The sequence below is a fragment of the Diadema antillarum genome, unplaced genomic scaffold, assembly GCF_040938485.1.
Source record: "Diadema antillarum isolate AM-2024a unplaced genomic scaffold, OU_Dant_1.0 seq00000550_RagTag, whole genome shotgun sequence".
NCBI lineage: Eukaryota > Metazoa > Echinodermata > Echinoidea > Diadematoida > Diadematidae > Diadema > Diadema antillarum.
The window spans coordinates 4189035-4208929 of NW_027271495.1; the positions used below are offsets into that span (position 1 = coordinate 4189035).

The 19895-nt window shown below is 36.2% G+C and overlaps 2 protein-coding genes across 2 annotated transcripts in view; one reads left to right on the forward strand and one right to left on the reverse strand.

Annotated features, from left to right (window-relative positions):
* The window catches only part of LOC139734907 (uncharacterized), a 64670-nt gene extending 55589 nt beyond the window's left edge, over positions 1-9081 (forward strand). Inside the window, exons 25-28 of the mRNA XM_071645686.1 lie at positions 5643-5768; positions 6457-6605; positions 7587-7722; positions 8992-9081. Coding sequence (XP_071501787.1) covers positions 5643-5768; positions 6457-6605; positions 7587-7722; positions 8992-9081 — 501 coding nt within the window. The remainder of the gene's footprint in view (positions 1-5642; positions 5769-6456; positions 6606-7586; positions 7723-8991) is intronic.
* Positions 9082-16673: 7592 nt separating this feature from the next.
* On the reverse strand, positions 16674-19587 carry LOC139734908 (adenosine receptor A2a-like). The gene is made up of 2 exons (XM_071645687.1): positions 19363-19587; positions 16674-17411 (listed from the first exon to the last, which is right to left on the reverse strand). The coding sequence occupies exons 1-2, from the start codon at positions 19585-19587 to the stop codon at positions 16674-16676; spliced, it is 963 nt and encodes a 320-aa protein (XP_071501788.1).
* Between the last annotated feature and the right edge of the window lie 308 nt (positions 19588-19895).

Below are 19895 nucleotides of genomic sequence, written 5' to 3' on the forward strand. Positions count from 1 at the left end.
ACAAATACAATTCCATCATGTCCATGGAGGAAACAAACAATTTTGAATACTAACACGAATGTAAACAGGTAAAGACAGAAAAATCTCCCAGTATCACTTCCAGGCTCATAACCGAATCTGGTGAGTCCTTGATAATGTCTATGACAATTTGATATTCTCTTACATAGTTATATTGCAACTTGCTAAAGCAAGTGAGGCTGCCCTGAACTGGATCCGCAACTGAGATAATATAGGTTTTCCCGGTCAGTTTCATACTTTCATACAGTTTCAACTATTAATTGGGTGTACCTCAAGGGTCAATTCTTGGTCCCCTTTTATTTTCAATTTATGTCAACAGTCTACCCGAGTGTACTTCAGAAGGTGTTATAGATATGTACGCTGACGATACGACCCTCACTGTCAGTGCTAATGACGCAACAGTTTTAGAAGAAAAGATAACTGTTGCACTAGATAAAGTAAAGGGGTGGATTAAGAACAATCGGCTCGTCCTTAACACTGACAAAACTTCTGTCATGATTATCGGCTCCCGTGCTAATCTCGGGAAAATTGAAAATTTCAGTATTTCATTAAATGGTAGTCGGATTAAAAGAGTTCAGTTCACGAAATGTTTAGGTGTTTTAATAGATGAAGAACTGAAATGGTTCAAACAAACGTACCCAAAAAAAGTGTCTGCATAATAAAGAGAGCGAAGGCCTTTTTGCCCCAACAATCCCTAAAATTACTTCATAATAGTCTAGTGTTGCCACAATTTGATTACTGTTCTGTTGTTTGGTCAAACAGATTTCAATCCCATACAACTAAGCTAGAAAAATTTCAAAAGAGGGCAGCAAGAATAATTTTGGACAAAACATATCAAAACATTCAAAAGTCTTAAATGGATGACACTAGACAAACGTTTTGATTTTAGCCGCGTTATGATGATATATAAATGCATCCATAACTTAGCACCATCGTACCTCCAGGTGCACTTAGTTAAGCCTATTAATGTACATGAACATCATACAAGGCTAATAGACAGTGGAAATCTACGTGTGCCAAGATTTCGCTCTGATTGTCACAAGTGCAGCCCAATCGTATCCTCTGTACTTGAATGGAACAGGCTAGATCATTCAATTAGATTAGCTTCTTCCATATATTCATTTAAGAGATTGTTTAAGCAAAGTTGCTATTTGTAAGTAACACACGAAATTCATTCTGGGCTTTATCATTCCTGTATAATAGCGTTTTAATTATTTCGGCATTCTGGTGAACTCTTGCTGTGGCATGAACTTTTTTTATGTTTGCAATGTACAGTATGCTGGTATGTATCTACACTGTATTATGTCATCTTCTGTATATAGGCCTACGTTTTGCTATTTAATGTACATAATAGATTATGTTCATCAATATTATTCAGGGCTCCATGGAAGACCACTATTTATTGGTGAATGGACTACCCTGACAAAAGATTAGAAATAAATAAATAAATAAATAAATACTTTTGTCATTCCAAGTCATGAATGTGCATTCAAATTCACACAGCGCACGCACGCGAAAATATTCGGGCATTCAAATTCAGAATGCAAGCGGTCAATTTCATTTATAGGAACTCTTTTTTCGTTTCCGTCAAATCAAATTCACATACGGCATTCAATTTCCAAATGCGAGCACTGCAATTCCTACTCGTGCATTCAATTCACGCGATAGTCCCGATGATCTTGTTTTGGGCGTTCAGTTTCATTTTAAGATGATCAATTTCTTACTTCGTGCAATCAATTTCATGAAGGAAATGGAATAGACCTTTGAAGAAGGGTTAATGAGTGTGAGGATGGGGAGAAAGGGGCGAAAGTAGCTTATATCAGCACACTGGTATACACCACTCCCAAAGGCTTATTATTCTTATAAATACACTGCAAAAAGTTGGGTGTTCATTGTGAAACACCGAGCTTTTTTGGTGTTAAATTACCATCTCCGGGTGTCACTTCAAAATATAAAACTTTCTTTTTTTAGACAGGTAATTAGATGTTCTTCTTGTTGATTTTGAATTTCACAAAGATGAACAAGAACTTTCCGATAAAGTACTTGATTTAAAAAAAAAAAAATGTAAACCCTTTACCACCACAGTAACACCAGTTGGTGTGGTCTCCTGTTGACACTGGGCAGATGTTATACCATTGACATTAACACAAGCAATATCAAATCAACACCATGTAGTGTCATTGTTAAATGAACACCAGCGCAGTGTCAAAAATATTACCAGCTACAGTGTCAAATCAACACCACGAAGTTACAGACGAACACTTTTCAACACAATCGCAACATAATTTCTACACTTGTCGGTGTCCTCTATCGACACCTGATCAGTGTTAGACGTAACACCCATGGTATTAAATGTAACACCAATATTTTTGCAGTGTATATGTTTAAAGGTAATGTATTGTTTATTAAAACATATTTTGAAAAATGGGGTTATAATGGGGTAAAGATGCCACAGAAATGGGCGAAAGTTTCTTATAAAACACGCAAAGAGATGTACACAACCCAGGCTGATAGGCCTATGCATTCAATTATGTTTCATGTTTTTGAATTGTTTTCTGTTCATATTTTCCCGGTTTTTTTATTTCAAGACATTTTCAATCATAAGGTCCAAATAGTGCACGAATACACACTAAAAGAGGACAACGCTCCAACAGGAACTAAACAATGCGTCAATTTAAAGGCAAGCTGACACACAATGATCTCACAAAGTCCCGCAAAAGTAATAGTTAACAAATAAGATATGAATAAACAACAAACAAGACATAAAGGCCTACGATGTTCGTGGTTTCTGTTTCCATGTAGTGGAAATTGTTTTTTTAGAAGGTGTCAATCAACCTCCCCTATATTCTCGCTTGCATACAGTGCCTGCCGTGCTTGTATATGGCTGCCATTTTACCCTCGTCATGCCCGTTAAGTTCATATTTATAGAATGAACAGGAGGGCCTATACGGCAACATAAAATTGTCCTCATCATGAACCCCAATCAATTCAAAGCTATGTGAAAAAGACAAGCATACACCCCCCCCCCCATGCTAACTAAATGCAAGACATTTTAAATTGAGTGCACTTTTTTTGGAACATGGTTGATTTTTACGAATTTGAATGACCGACGAGATTCCATTGCCGTTGCGCGCGGGTTTGAAAGGAATTTGAATGTTCGTTGCTGATATGAAATTCGTGCTCCTTTCTTAGATTTGAATGACGCAAATGAAAATTGATAGCTCCGATAGTAAATTTGAATGACCATATTTTGGATTTGAATACTGCTTCCATGCTGCGAGCGTGAATGCGTGAAATTGATTGCTCAGAATAGAAACTTGAATAACAAAATTATGAAATTGAAAACCTATACAACACGTAACCGTGTCGGAGTCAAACATAACACCCAGATTGCGACATGATATTGACAGAAAAATATTGTCACCTACGATGGAAATAGAATCGATCAAAAAAGAATAAATTTACACTTGCTATGGTTAAGAAGCAACGAGTTAGACCTCATCCAACGTTTAAGACCCTCCTGAAGACACATTTAATGAAGACAATATAATTTGAATTTCCAATGATCTCGTGTTTCTCTATGTTACCTTTTTTTTTCTATTTTTGTGTGTATTATATTAAGTAATGTAAATTATTGTAGAGTTTGTAGTTATGTTGAATGATATGCAAGATTATGTTTCGATATGATTATCATATGTGTAAGGCGCTTAGAAACCATGTATTAAGCGCGGTAAAAATGCTAATTATTATTATTATTATTATTATTATCCAATGATGCAATTATCTGGATATCAACCTATAAAGCTATAACCCCCACCTCGTGCTGCTGCATCAAACATACGGCAGAAGAAGAAGATTAACGATTAACCACGACATTCTTCTTTATAAACTTAATCATTATGGTATACGTGGGAAGGCCTTGGAGTGGTTCAGAAGCTATTTGAAAGACAGAAAACAATTTGTTTGTATAAACAATGAAAAATCTTCTTTGCGCTCAGTTGATTGTGGAGTTCCACAAGGAAGTATACTAGGGCCGTTACTTTTTATTATCTACATCAATGATTTTCCAAAATCTTCAAATGTTCTTTCTTTTATATTATTTGCAGATGATTCTAATCTTTTCTTTTCTCATTCAAATCCTCATACATTAGTTGATGTCATGAATATAGAATTGAACAAGATAATGCAATGGCTAAGAGCAAATAGATTATCGCTTAATTTGCAGAAAACAAATGTGATGTTGTTTAGCAATACCCTTGATAAATTGCCACATGATATAATTTTTGAAAATGAAGTGATAAAACAGGTTTATTCTGTTAGATTTCTTGGTGTAACTGTAGACAGTAAGCTTTCTTGGAAACAGCATATAGATTGTATATGCCGCACTATTTCCAGTAACATAGGTGTAATTAATAAAGTAAAGTTTTGTTTTTCTGTTAAAAAGTTGCTAATGTTATATTCAACGTTAATTTTACCTTATTTAATGTATGGAATTATAGTATGGGGAAATACACATTCAACTTATTTAGATAGATTATTTTTGTTACAAAAAAAGCACTTCGAGTAATATGTAATACCTCCAAATATTCCCATACTGACGGATTATTTGTGGAGAATAAGGTTTTAAAAGTAAGGGATTTGTATTATCATTACCTTGGTCAATTTATGTACAGTTTGTATAATAAGTCACTTCCTTCAGTTTTTGAAAATATGTTTAATAAGAATAAAAATATTCATAAATACCCACTCGTCAAACAGATGAATATCATTTGCCCCTTACCCGAACTCTATTTACAAAATCCACGTTTATCTACAGTGGCCCAAAATTTTGGAATTCCCTTGAGAAAAATATAAAAGATTCCATTAGTTTGAAATCATTCTCTAGTAATTTAAAGAAATATTTGATTAGCTCATATGTACCCCATGATTAGTTTGACTGTTTGGAATTGTTGTTCTTTTTTCTTCACCCTGTATCGAGACCTGCCCTTCGCTCTCTCTACTCCCCCTCTCCCCCTCCCGCCCTCTCTTTCCCTACTCTCTTCTGTGTGTGTACAATGTATGTGGATGCATACATGTGTGTGTACGTGCGTGTGTGTGCGTATGTGTATGTGGGTACGTGTGTGCGCTTGTGTGTATGTGTGTGTGTATGTGTGTGTGTATGTGTATGTCTATGTCTATGTCTATGTGTATGTGTATACATGTGAAAGCGTATACACTGTACTTCATGTAACCATCCGATTTGATTGAATGAAAACTGTATACTTTTAATGATTAGCTTGTACGGTACATGTATCGTTGTATTGTGTTATAAAGTCATATATAATTAATGTATTGTAGTAATGTAACGTAAGTGAGGGGACTGCAATCTACAAGTTCGCTTTTTAGCAGCCCCTCAATTTCCATTTCCATGAAGTTCTTTTAAGAACCAATATGTATTATTATGTTCCAATATATGTAATCATGTCAAAGTGTATTACCTGTGTTTGATTGGAAATGAAAATTAAAAAAAACATGCATGTGAACATGCATGTGTGAAATGAATGAAATTCTCTTATACAGACTTGATTTCCTTGGGAAATGGGTTAAAATAACCCACCTGTCTGTAACTCTCTTTTCTCCCCCAGACGTGTGCTCAGTACTGGCCTAATGAGGGCACTCTTCAGTTGGGGTCTCTGAATGTTGAACGAGTGGGATCTTCAAGTGCACCTTTCTTTGACTCTGATACCTTTACTGTCTCAAGCAAGGGAGAGGTTTGTGTAAAATTGGTCAGCATACACACCAGAGTTCACTGTTACTTTCTCTTTTCTAATGTGATGAGCCGTGTAATGCAATTCTAAACTGTGGGGAAAACAAAATGTGTGTGCATGTGTGTGTGTGTGTGTGTGTGTGTGTGTGTGTGTGTGTGTTTGATATTCTATATATCATTAGAAATTTGTCAGTGTCATAAACAGATGAAGCTATGAAGTCACTGATGCACGAGCTTAGTGTGTGAGTGTGTAAGTGAATTAAGACATAATTATACTGATGAATCGAGAGATTGGATTTAAAAAATACATGTCCCTTGATAATCTAATAACATGGAAGATGACAGTCTGTTGTTGCAGTTTGCATGAAAGTATGAAGAGGTTTAATGACAGACGTGAATTATCCAGCCATCATACCAGCACACGAAGTCAAAACTACTCACTGTCTACAAGGGGAATAAAGTGATTTTATAAAGTAATAGGCAAGGCTAGCATCTTATTATCTTCTAAGACTACTATAATACACAATAAAAGGAAAGTTAATAGTGTTGATCAATATGAAAAAAAAAAAAATCATTTACAGCAATGTCAGTTTAGATTGTTAAGATGGGGGTAGTATGTTAAAGTTTAACCCTAAGCTAATAGTAAGGATTTCTCTAAAGTAGTATTGCCATCTTTTGATTGTCACAACCAGAGTGTGACTGTGACCCAATTCAGACTGTTTGGATGGAGTGCTGCAAGCAACAAGCTACGATCTCCAGTGTCACTCATCCACCTTGTGAAGGCAGTACAGAAGGCGGCCAAGACTGCCCACACCTCAGGTCCAGTCATCGTCCACTGCATGTGAGTTTTATCTTTAGTCTATTAACCCGTTCCATAGGAGAACCTGATGACTTGTGTACTAAGTCTATGTGGATTTCAGAATTCAGTACCTGGAGCGGGTTAAACTCTTGACAGCTCCCATATTATGCCCAATGGTTGCCTCTTAGTCGTAATGGGATGGCCCCCATGTTTGACCAGCCACGAAACATTGGTTTGGATGTGTGTGTTTTTAGTAAGCAACTAGCTATAAAATATCTGAAAAAAACTACTGTAGGGCCTATATGCTGTAAGGCATAACATTAACATGTGTAATGTTATTTTTATGGTCGGCCATTCACAAAAGTTTCGTTCCGCAAGAAGGCCATCAACTCCAATTCACGATGTTTCATGAAACAGTTGTTTCTGGCTTAAAGTACCCTGCATAGGTAGGATATTTGAAATGACCCTCTGTCATACAAAGATGTAGTTGAAGCCAAATTTGAAATGTCATTCAGGGTGCAGAGAATACAGCACACCGGTCGGTATCCATTCATTTAATTAAGAACCTATGCTAGAAAGATTCAGCACGGGGGATAAGAACTTTTTAATATTTATTAAAATAAGAAGATAACACAACTTTCCTGCTCCCTCCCCCTCCCCTTACTGTAGGCTATACACAGGTATTTTGAGCAATGTAGTTGATTTCTAATGAGATTGTATGGATTTAAGTCGTGTGGCTCATTCTGCTGACTTCACAATCAGATGGGAAGAGTTCAAGCAGCCACTTCCCGTATCCACATGTATTCCTTTGGAATCAATTTATGAAATTCACGTAACTTTCAATACCATTGTCTGCCTCTCTGATATGAGCAAACATAACTAATAAAAGAGAATGTCCATCACTCTAATCTTATTGGGTAAAAACAAAAATACATAGGCCCACATTTATCAACTGCTCGTATTTTACATGAACTGCAAACATGGTAATGGTTTTGTGAGGTTTTGACCTTTCATCCTTGACAGAAATGGGATCGGTCGAAGTGGAGTGTTCTGTGCTTTGTGGTCTGTGATTGACAAATGCCAGAGAGATAGTGCAGTAGACATCTTCCATGCAGTGCAGGTACTGCGTACCAACAGACCAAACATGGTGGAATCACTCGTAAGTGTCTTTTAAGGGATACTCTCTAAAAAAAATCGAGTGAAAATTTTCACTCTAAAAAGAGTGAATTTCGAGTGAAATTGGAGTGAATTTCGAGTGAAAATGCTAATTTTCACTCATTTTGGAGTGACGTCAGGGATCACTCGAAGATTTGGGAGTGATCCCTGACGTCACTCCAAAATGAGTGAAAATGAGCATTTTCACTCAAAATTCACTCCAATTTCACTCGAAATTCACTCTTTTTTGTATTCACTCTTTTTAGAGTGAAAATTTTCACTCGATTTTTTTTAGAGAGTACATGTACATAATACTGTTTATACTGTGAACAGGTGAATATGACATTCTGCATTATAGGTGTCACATGAGTTGTATGGCAATTAACCTGTTACGTCAGAGTTTACTCGAATTCCCATTGTTTCAAAACAGGGGCACCATGTTCCCGTAGACAACGGGTTAATATTCTTGAACTTTTAGAACTGTGATGGTTTGAACGGTCTTCCTTCAGCATAAATGTATTCTAGTAATTCAAGTACATGTACTGACTTCTTTTTAAATAATATTTGCAATTTTGTTTTTATTCTGGCAGGGTATAGCATGCCAAGCACAGACTGAGGGTAATTCACACAGGCCATTAGTGTGTGAAAGTAATATTTAGCATACTACTGTAACGAAACTGTGATGATAATTATATATAAAACTTATGAGATCCAATCTGCCATTTTAATCACCATTTACTGGCTTAAAGAAATGCAAAACATGGGCAAATGAAAACTATTTAGAAAAGAAGCTGTAGATTCAGTGGTATGGAAATGTTAACCTTCTTTTCATTCATCATATCAATGGCGCCTATTTCATTTTCGCGAAACATATCTCTTTCCTTGAAATATGGTTAAGCATGTGAGTTTATTCCATTGTGTTTTTATGGGGGATTTTATGTGTGTTTTGTCTTTTTGTTATTATTATGAACTGAAATGATATAGTTCATGTGCTTGAACATGACATTGCCAATCCAATTATTTCTGTCTTAGAGCATGAGAACGTGGCAGTCAAGAAATAATTGAAGAGATTGCAGGAGTTGTAAAGCCAAAATAATGATATGCTTTTTAGCTCTGATATAGTCCAAACATTTCAGTTGCTTTCAAGAATCTCCTTTATCCCTCGTACACAAAGAACTTCCATGTTGCCTATGTACAGCAATTTCATGCTTGCCATTGTGTGAAAGTATTTAGTCTTATATACATGTTTCTTTCAATATCATATAATCTGCAGGATCAGTACAAATTGTGCTATGATGCCATGAGCAGATATCTACAGCAGGAGAAGGCATACATGGTGTACATGAACGTGGATACTTCTTGAAAAGGGGAGTGAGGAAATCCAGTCAAACATGACAAGTCATAATACTAATCATGTATGAATGCATTCTGTATATACTTGACATTGTGTCTCTTGCTATGCAGAAATATTGTTCCAGGGCTGAATTGATGGTGTAGAATTAACATTAAAAAAATGAAATTATAAAGAATGATATGCAGGAATGATCAAGTAGTAATTTTCAACTTGTACAGAGGAATCAGTACTTTGTGATTTTACTCAATATGTGTGTTTATGTGTCATGTGTGTTTAATATGTTTATGTGTGTATGTTGTAGGTATGTGTGTTGGATAGGTTTAAGCAAAGAACATATATTACTCTATGAATAGACTGCAACTTTTCATGTACTGTATGGAGAGGTGCTAATAGCGTACATTCATCACAATTAAGAGTGTACTTGTATTAGTAGACAGGGGCTGATCAGTTTTACTTTGCCAGCATTGAACATGTTTATAGTGTCCTGTAGTATAGCAGCAACCAAGAGGAGATCACGTTTAGCTTTAGTATAGTTTTGATAATCGAGAGGAAATATTTTCGTTGGTCATAAAGCATTCCTTCCACCCCAGTACTTGGCCTCAGTAGAATGATGTCAATTAATCCATTGCTAGCAACCATTGATGGTGTTCTCAACAGACCATACTTGCATGACTCTGATATCCTTTACTCATGGAAACCTGTTTGGTTCTCAACTATAGTCACCAATCTATGTACTCATAGCACTAGTGTCAATAATATTAATCCCTTTAGTTTCCATAAATTAATAATTATTAACAGAAATGCTCAATTTCGTGTTCATCATGATATTGACATGTGCACTTTATTGTTGGGTTGTGATGCAAAGTCACAGGATTCTGCTATACTGACCGCGCCATGTCAAAATAGTGTCTTGATATCTAAGTAAGATTATAATTATTGTCCGTCAGTTGGTGCTGTTTGGTTGCAAGTAGTACTGCCTTGTAGTGAAGTATAGTAGAGTAAAGAACATACATTCCTAACTAGAATTGAATGCTGACAATTCTCGGGGCCAAACTGATCACCTTTTGCTGGAAAGATCACTATGTTAGAAATCATATACAGGACAGATACAGCAATGCTTAATCACCATTTTAAGATGTATAGTTTGATGTACAAATGTAGTCCAGATGTAAAGCTGTATCTGTGTTTGTGCATAGACATTCTTCACTTTGTCATATGCCCTCCATATAGTAATACGCACTATATTCCGGAATGTACTAAAAATATATAATATATATCAATTTCCCTCTGTGAGGCTGATACCAACATAACGCCATACACTATGTTCTAAGAATGGTGGATAGTTGTGTGATTTTAGAAATGATGGTTATTGCTAATAGAAAAATATACATATACCCAGGTATACCTCTTTCTTTGTATCCAGATTTCTTTGCAAGGGCTGAAAGTGGAAAAAGAGCTAGGACATACACTATCCGCAGAATTAGACTACTGCAGTTGGAATGTTTATCATAACTATATACCCGTGTTTGTTCACAACATGTTAGGGCCTAAGCTCAACCGCATGTCCCACTGTGTACAACGGAGTGCCCCGGGGTTACTCTGTCAGAGACAGTTTGTGTGTAATGTTTGTAGATTCATACTGTTACTTCTGTTACGAACTGACATATAAAGTACTACAAATAGCATCCAGTCATATGTGCGCATCATGACTTCTTTATTCCTGATGGTCCAGTGATGAACTGTGCATGTAGACAGTCTGTCTGTATTTGAAATACCCTGTTTGACACTGATGTTGGTCTCTCGCGTTGACGTTTATGTTCAAACAGCAGGCTTGCTTAAGTAATTTTTATATGTAGACATGCTCAGCTCTACTTCAGGAAACTGCTAGTTGAGGATTGAGCCAACAGCATGGGCATGCATCAACATGCCTGGTAGACCCTACTCATATTTTCGCATTGAGTGGAATAGGCAGGTTCTAAGCTTTTCATAATGTTGTTCCTCTTGTTGACGTTGTCAAGGAAAAGAGGGCATTCTTTACGCTAGATAGTTAGATTGAATAAATGAAAACATTTGTTTTACTCATTTGTGGTAGTAACCACTGCATAAAGTTATTATTCAACAAGCTCCAATCACATAATTATCATCATACATGTAGAATCTACTTAACAATTTTATTATCAAGAAGTATTGTGATCCTCAGGAAAGTTAGAGAGTGTCTCTAAAAACGCATACGCACACACACACACATTGACGCTCACAATAACACTAACACTCACTGTTAATTATTAATTAAGCATCATACGATTTTTTGTATCGATTGGGGTATGTGATAGGCCTAACTGTGGCTCTTGTAGAATAATTTTTTTCTTTGCTTCTCAGAGAAACATGATGTAATAGGTGAAGCTTAAGATCGGTTCTCACTACTTAGCACACACTAAATAACTGTTTCATGACTAAACGACTTTCATAATCTGATCACTGATAAACCATGCACATGGAGTATAATCCAGTATAATACATGCCACTCCAGTTCCCTGTTATATGTTTAAAGATATACATTTATCTCAAACTCGAGTATCCATTCATGTCCAATATTCCTGCTCGTAAAGGATGGATTGGCGGTAGTGATTATACAAATTGCTTTTTTTTTCTGAGGTATTAATGCAGTATGTAGAGTAGGCCTAGATTCTTCGGGTGATGTTCATTATTCCGAAGCTTCACTGCAAAAGCATGGGTGTTGAATGTAACATCATGGGTGTTAAATGTAACACCGATCAAGTATCGATAGACGACCACACCGACAGATGTAGAAAATACGTTGTGATAATGTTGACTTGTGTTCACCTGGCACTTCGTAGTGTTAATTTGATAATGCAGCTGGTGATATTTTTGACACTGGTGTTGATTTGATATTGCTGGTGTTAATGTCAATGGTATAACACCCACCCAGTGTCAATAGAAGATTTTAGACACATTTTTTTTTCAATAATCAAATGGTACTTTATTGGAGAGTTCTTGATCGTTTTGTTAAAGTTCAAATAAAATCATTGTGAATAACAGTAACTAAGTAAATATTTAAAGAAAAAAACAGTTTTATATTGTGAAATGAAACCCGGAAGTGTTAATCTACAACCACAAATGAGCAACAGAAATTTAACACCAGCTTGGAGTTGATATTTAAAACTGGACTTTTTGCAGTGTTCGTTCATCTGAAACTAAGGAAGTTTCGTTATTGCGGAGGTTCGTTTTTCCGAAATAGACAGATTCCCTTGTATACCTAGATGTTTGTTCATCTGAAAAAAAAAAATAAAATGAAAAGGGTTCGTCAGTCCAAAGGCTCGTCCATCCGGAAACGAAATAAGGTTGTTACTCTGACGTTGTTATTCCGAAATAAAAAGTATGTTTATAGTGTCTGTGTGTGTGCCTGTTTTTAAAGCAATTTTCATTGTGTAATATACCTTTAGCCTACCATAATTTATCAACTGCAACACTATTTTGTCACTCAGTAAAGTTAAATCTATTTTCGGAATAAATAATATTTTGCGAAAAAAGACCGTTTCACGTTTTGGTTGAGATGGGGGCGAAGTTCAGGTTTTAAGCACTTATAAAATATCAAGGAGCATTCAATTAGAAGAGTTTTTCAGAGTTTATTTGATAAAAATCAGTTTTGAAATGGGGGACATATCCAAAAACAAGGTAAAAGAAAAACAAAGGTGGGTCACACCTATTATAAGACCCTCTGTGTTTTCGGGTATCTCAGTCATTTAAAAACGAAATAAACTTTTAATTCCTCTAGAATTGTATCTCTTTCATATTTCTTAGGTAGTTTCGTATTACTGTATCTCGCAATCTTTGGAAACGTGCTCCCCCATCTCAACCAAAACTATACCATCCCTTTTAGCACCCCTTTTTATAATTTTCTGATCAAACAACCCTCGGAATAACGATTTTTATCATTTTTGGATTTACAAACCTCTAGGTCCTAACATGAAATTTGTGTGTTTCGGAATAACGAACTTTTATGTTTGTTCAAGGTTAAAGGAAGTATTTTCTTCCTCAAGTCCAATTTTGACCAAACACCATACCATTCCGGTCGTTTTACTTTAGTTTTTGTCCAAACCAACTTAAACATGAAGTTTGACAGCACTCTGAAATGAATGAATGCCAGATAACTGCAAATGATTAATAAATGCTACTTATGTCATGTAAATTCTTATATTACAAACGTCAAAAGGAGCAGGCAGCAACGACATCCACACTCTTGTTGTATGGCATATTTTTCGTTTGCTGAAATGTTCAAGGGTTCGTCAGATAAGAACGTATAGCTTTTGCAATGTATAAGAACATCATCCACAATTGCCGAGACAGCGGGGTGTCTCACCTCTTCCTCCAATATACAATTAACTCTTCCTCTTCGTGCCTCTTTAAGCCTCATCATTTTACGAGATGTGCCTACAGCGTAAATAGTGATCATAAAAATGTTGGTTGTGATAATCAATATGATTAAAGAGGATGTATCATATAAGAATTGTTATGTGTGTGGTTTTTTGTTTGTTTGCTTGTTTGCTTGTTTGTTTGTTTGTTTGTTTGTTTGTTTGTTTGCTTTTTAATAATTGTGACCCTCTGTACAAATGTACTTGTTTGGATCGCCTCTGCTCATCTGCAGTTTAACAAACACGTCGGAAAAAAGGACCAGTAGGATTCAAACCTGTTTTCCGGGCAGCGACATTACCACCATATGGCTTTCCCTGCATGGTTACTGGCAGTAGCACGATGAAACAGGAACAAATTACTCAGGCTTTGAAATTGCCATATTGTTATGTTAAGAGGTTATAAATGCACAGGGGCGAAGATGTGCTATGAATTATATAGGATACAGTATACCAACCTGTATTTGGGATCACTGATGATCAAATATAAATCTTACGCCATGATAATCAATAAAGTGCATGCTTTCTCCAAATGTCCCGTCCACATAATGTAAAAGAAAATCATACAGTGTGCATAATGACGCAATCTTGAACAATGCACTCCCTTGTACGCGACTCTTCAAAATTGAACGTCTTCCTGAATATCCATGTTCCTTACTTTTTTATGCAAAAAGACATCGAACGTTTCACTAAAAGGAATTCCAGATCTCAGAATTTTAGTTCTAAAAATGCAAAAACTCCTCACGTTTCACTGGACACAAGTTTGTTATTTGTTATAATTTTGAGAGAAAAATAAATCATCAAACTGTGCACCATATCTCTGAATTTCAGGTGTGAAAATACAGAATCTCCCTCAAGTGGGAAGGGTCTCTTCCCTTTCCATATTATTTCACCCTCTTCCCCACATTTCCCACAATGTATATTTTACTAGTTTTATTGATAGAAACAAAAGGGGTTTCCCCTCCCCATACTCTCTATATATTATAAATTGTGGGAATTACAATCACTATCAAATACGTTCATGGTTACGATTAATTTTTCTCGTTTGCTGTATACATTAATACATTATGTATAACACCTGATTTTACTCTATTCATTTAATACAACTGAAGACTTTTACTCTTTATATTGCAGAGATTGTGATAAATGCAAAACTATCCACTACACAAAAGTGTCTCACATTTTTAACTGTTTGGTAAAATAAGAACAGCTCATATAGAGTCTTGTTAGAACAGAAGATTTGTTAAATGCACATACGTCAACGACTGTGTCATATATTACAGCGATATCAGTTTTATGTTCTATTCAGCTTTCCTACATCATTTTTTCGCTCTATTATAGCTCATCAATCAATCCAGAAATTGAATTACTTTTATTAGCTTATTTAAAATGTCAGAACTAAAAAAAGCTACATAACTTCAAAACAAGAATTTTGTTTTTAATCTTTCCCTTTTTTCCATGACAACAACGATAATTAAAACAGGACACATTTCCAGCTTATTACATTAAGTTTACTGGCCAGTTTTGACAAGGGTGCAGTACAAAGTCTTAGTGTGTTTTCTTACCAAAGACTTAAACAAGCATCCATCCTTAGGACAGGTGACAAGAAAGGAGAAAAGGGTATTGTTGTTTATTTGTGTTTTTTTTTTTTCAAAAAGGCAATCACGTTCTTCCAGTTCTGCAGTTGGAAAAAAAAATGGTGAACGTGCAACTCGTCAAATGAAATTAATGTGTTCAGGATGATTGTATCTCTAAGGAACAAACGAAAGTGATAGCTGAACTTCCTTTTCGCAGAGAAACTTCTCTCTATCTACTGATGACAGGAAACGTGACAGTGAAAATACCACAGACTACCACTTTAACCAAATCGCGCCTGGATACAGGGCAGTTCTCTGCTATAGAGATCGAGTAGTGGATACGATGAGATATTAATTTATAGAATTGGTCAGGGACAATGACTGTAGTTGCAGCGCTGGTGTTCAAGAACTGCTCTACGAGTGTATTTCTTTGGCAACATTCGTTATTTAGAATATCCAGTAATCCGAATATAAAATAAGGTTCGTTATTCCGAAGGTTCATTCTTCTGAAACACGTCATTCCGTTCAAGCGTAAGCGGGTATACGCCAATAAATGGACTCTTCGTTTGAGAGAAAAAAAATAGAATAAATAAATAAATGAATAATCTTTCCCACTGATTTATATCATGCAGCTAGAAAAAGTTTGGTGATAGAAACATTCGTAGATTTTAAATGTCGGCTAGAATTTATTTCTTTTTTTTTTTGTCCTCAATTTGAGGGACTTTTTACTTAAATCAAATATTCAGAATCATGCATAAGTCAATACAAGCATAAGACAATTGTAGTCATAGTTCAATTTACATCAAATGAAAATTCTGTATATAACGGATTTTATCATCGATTTCTCGAATACTTCTTTTTTTACAGATATCATTACAATATAACAGAAACTCATATTTGAATTCTTTTACAATAAAGGTTGCAGTAAATCGCTGATTTCTGTATTCTTCCATGAGATATACCTTATAAATTGCATATTCCATGAAATTAATTATTTCGTTGATAAAGAAATAATCTTTCTCACAAATTTCATACCCGGTTACTATGATTTTCTCATCTATGATAATGTTTTTTTCTTGAACATTCAAAAATAAGGTCACTGGTCCTTGCCCAGATGTTTCTTATTCTCGGACAATATACGCCAATAAAGGGACTCTTCGTTTGAGAGAAAAAAGAATGAATAAATAAATAAATGAATCTTTCCCGCTGATTTATATCATGCAACTAGAAAAAGTTTGGTGATAGAAACATTCGTAGATTATCAATGTCGACTAGGATTTATAGCCACACACTTTTCGAAAAAAAATCTTGGCCAAATAAGTTTACATGACGTGTGTCTTTTACGCTCAGCTGTACCTATAGTGCGTTCATAATGTTCACAATTATATATTTTGGCATGCATAAGTATTATGCCCATGTTTCTAAGATCTTTGTATTCTTTTGATGCAGAACTGCAACAAATTTTATGTTACTATGATTAATCAAGAGCGATATAAATCGCAATCAGGCGCAATGTTGCGTTGATTTCGCTGTAAATCTTGCTACCTTGTCAAAGCACAATTACATGATGATTTGTGCTCAGTGCAAGATGAAGTCATATGTTGTTGGCGATATCCAAACTTCTACCTACAGCTGTTGTCTCGGTAACAGAGTCAGCCTGGTTCTTTCGGGTATCTTTCCTTGATGTCTTATGCAACACTGATCCACCTCGTTCTCCTCTTTTTCTGACACACCTCAGTAACTGCTGTCGAAACTCGACGAGGCGAAACCAGTAGATAGTCGGGTTCAAAACCAGGTTCAGGGCGAGCAAGATGAGACTAGCGTCAACCAGCGGTCGAAAATACTTCGAAGCAAGATGTGGCGCAAAGAACACCATCAGAAGAACGCAAGGGAACATTGCCCATGCGACGAATGTCGTCCCGACCACGAGACCAAACGTGAGGAGGATTTTACGGTTCTGATCAGCACGCCTTGCCTTCACGTCGGAGGGCAGTTCAACTTGCAGAGACACTTTCTCCACCTGTTGGTAAATCACCACGTAGCATAATGTCGTAAAAAGCAAAAATATGAACGTAACCGAAGCTACCGGAACTATCTCGAAGGACACCAAGTCGGCATTGGTTTCTATCAGTTCCGGTATCGCGATGTAGCCGAAGAGGACAATGAACCAAACAATCACACACGCCGCCACGGACCTTGTAGCTGTGATAATTTTACGATTACCGAATGGATCGAGACGGATGACAACGAACCGCTGGAAGGCGATAGCGAGAGTGCTGAAAATGGACATGATGATTGCAGGGGCTTGTAAATCTCCAATAATCGGCGTGACCTGTTAGGGAATATGAAATGCATACATATGTATTACATTAATTTCTGCAATTACGTTTACCTTTTTATCTCTTTGTTTCCCCTCTAAAGCGCATAGCGACCTTGCCAAAGGTATTACGCGCTATATAAGAACAGTAATAATGATAGTGATAAAAAGTAGTAAAAGTATGGCATCTTGATTTACATTGATGGATTTTAGCCATAGTTTTATTTTATTTCCTACCAGCATGACTAGCCTGAAAGAATATTGTATTCGGAGGTATAAGTATGTAATTACATTAGTACATCCATTCGAGTATGTATATTATGTGATTTGATGTATATAAGGATATCTCTTGCGGTATAACATTAAGCTTTGCTATTATAGTATGAGTAAATGTATTCGTGTATTAAAGTCATCGTCGATGTTATGTTTGAGAGAATTTGAATTGCCATTACGACTTTTCATCGCTCAGCAGCTCTAGCTTTCCATTTTTTTCTGTATATCCCATTGATAATAGTGGTGAGAGCAGGCGAGGTTAGTTCACAGGCTAACGATCCCTTTGGAATCGTTATAGATGATCTAAAGGTTGTCATTTTATAAAAAATGCAAAACTCGTATTAACTTTCCTACTCTATACGCCTTCTAATGCCAAACATGCCATGAATAACCATTATAATTCATCATCGCCTTGTTCATTTTGCGGTTTCATTTCCAATTACATTTTTTCTGTGTCATTTTATCTTATCATTTTTCTGTTGGTTATAGAACCGGTCTCTTCGTGGGCCAATAAAACGTAACGAAATAAATGAATTGTTGAAATTAGATATTGCGACTACTGGTATATCAAATAATGGTGTACTTATACTGTACCACTGTTTATTTTTAAAAATTGAAATATCTTTTTTCTTTTTTTTTTCTTTTTGGATTGAATATCTTTGGACATGCTTTCAAAATTGATATCTCTTTTTTATATTTTCGGGTTTGAATAACCTTCCAACAGTAAACAAAAAAAAATACTTTAAATCGGTCCATTCACAAACATTTAACTAGAACTTTGTTTATTTTCATACTGTATCTACTTCTATTCTATTATTTTTTTTTAGTGGTCCTTTATAGTCATGGAAGTAATGCGACAAATGGGTATCGTTGTATAGGCTCTCTTATCACTTAATATTTTCAAGAAGAGATACATGTCTTACCTGCCACGCCTCTAATCTTCACGTATCATACCTCCTTGGGTTACTTGCCAAGCACTGTGTTAAACAATTCATGTGCGTGAGTGACTGTGTGTATGTGAATCTGATTGATTTGAACTAGGGCCCGCCCAGATTTACACAAGGCAATCAGCCTTTCTGTTAGGGTAATAACTCTGCTAAGATTCTCTCCCCCTTTTCTTTCAGCTCGCCTGAACCAAAAGACTATAATTGCCATCATTCATCATCTGGATAGGTTCTGTCGTGCCTTTAAAGCTTTGATCTCAATGTGTGAAAATGAGTATATGCTCTCAGCCTCTGTATCCTAATTCATTTTGCCCAATATGCAGCGTGTTCGTTTTGGTCCCCCCCCCCCCCCCCCCATTCGAGAACTGTAGCGCAAAATGAAAGCTATGTAGAGAGGCTGAGAGTGTCAATGTATAGTGATCTTATTATTTGTTCATCTTGGTTTAAAATACCCAGATCAATAGGAACAAAGAGTACTATGAATTGTGTGATCAAAATCATGATAATAGTGGAAATGAAGAGGACGTTGTGCTCATCTCTATCTTGATACGTATTATTTGTCCCCCTGGGACGTAAATTTGTATTAAAAACCTTGATATAAACTTCAAGCAGATTTCCCCCTTATAAAATGCTTCTTTAGCTATCAATGCGACTTAACGGATCTATTAAGGGTGCACGTTTCAATATTACTTATGGATACTTATTGCAATGTAATCCTTCCCGATTACCAGACAGTTTCTAGAACTCACCGTTCCGCTCTGCACGTTTGCAACTTGGCCTATCAGCGACACGGCTTGGACCAGGTCCGAGAGCGCCAGATTGAAGGTAAAGATGTTCTGCTCCCGTCGCAAGGCGTGGATTCCAAGGATGGCGAAGAGAGTGAGAAGATTACACAGCATCGCTGTCACGCAGATTGCAAGAAGAGTCGATTCGAAATAGATGTTCCCGGAGGGTGCGGTATCATTCCTATCCATGCTGCCACACAACTACAAAGTAGCAGCAACAATGACTTTCCGAATTATTGCAGCGTCTATAAGACAATTATTCTGACAGTGGTGGTAGGCGACCTTGTTGATGGAAGCGAGTGGGATATGGAGCAAACGCTGAACTTTGTCAGTGAATGAGAACCCTGTTTAATATCAGAAGTTCCCTCATCTGTCTACGCGTTTTATCAAACTGGGGAAACTTGCAATCATCTCCAACTTTCTTTCTTGGATGACCATTTGTTGGAGTCGTGTACACTTCTGAGGAATCACTTTAATCGATATAATACATCATAACA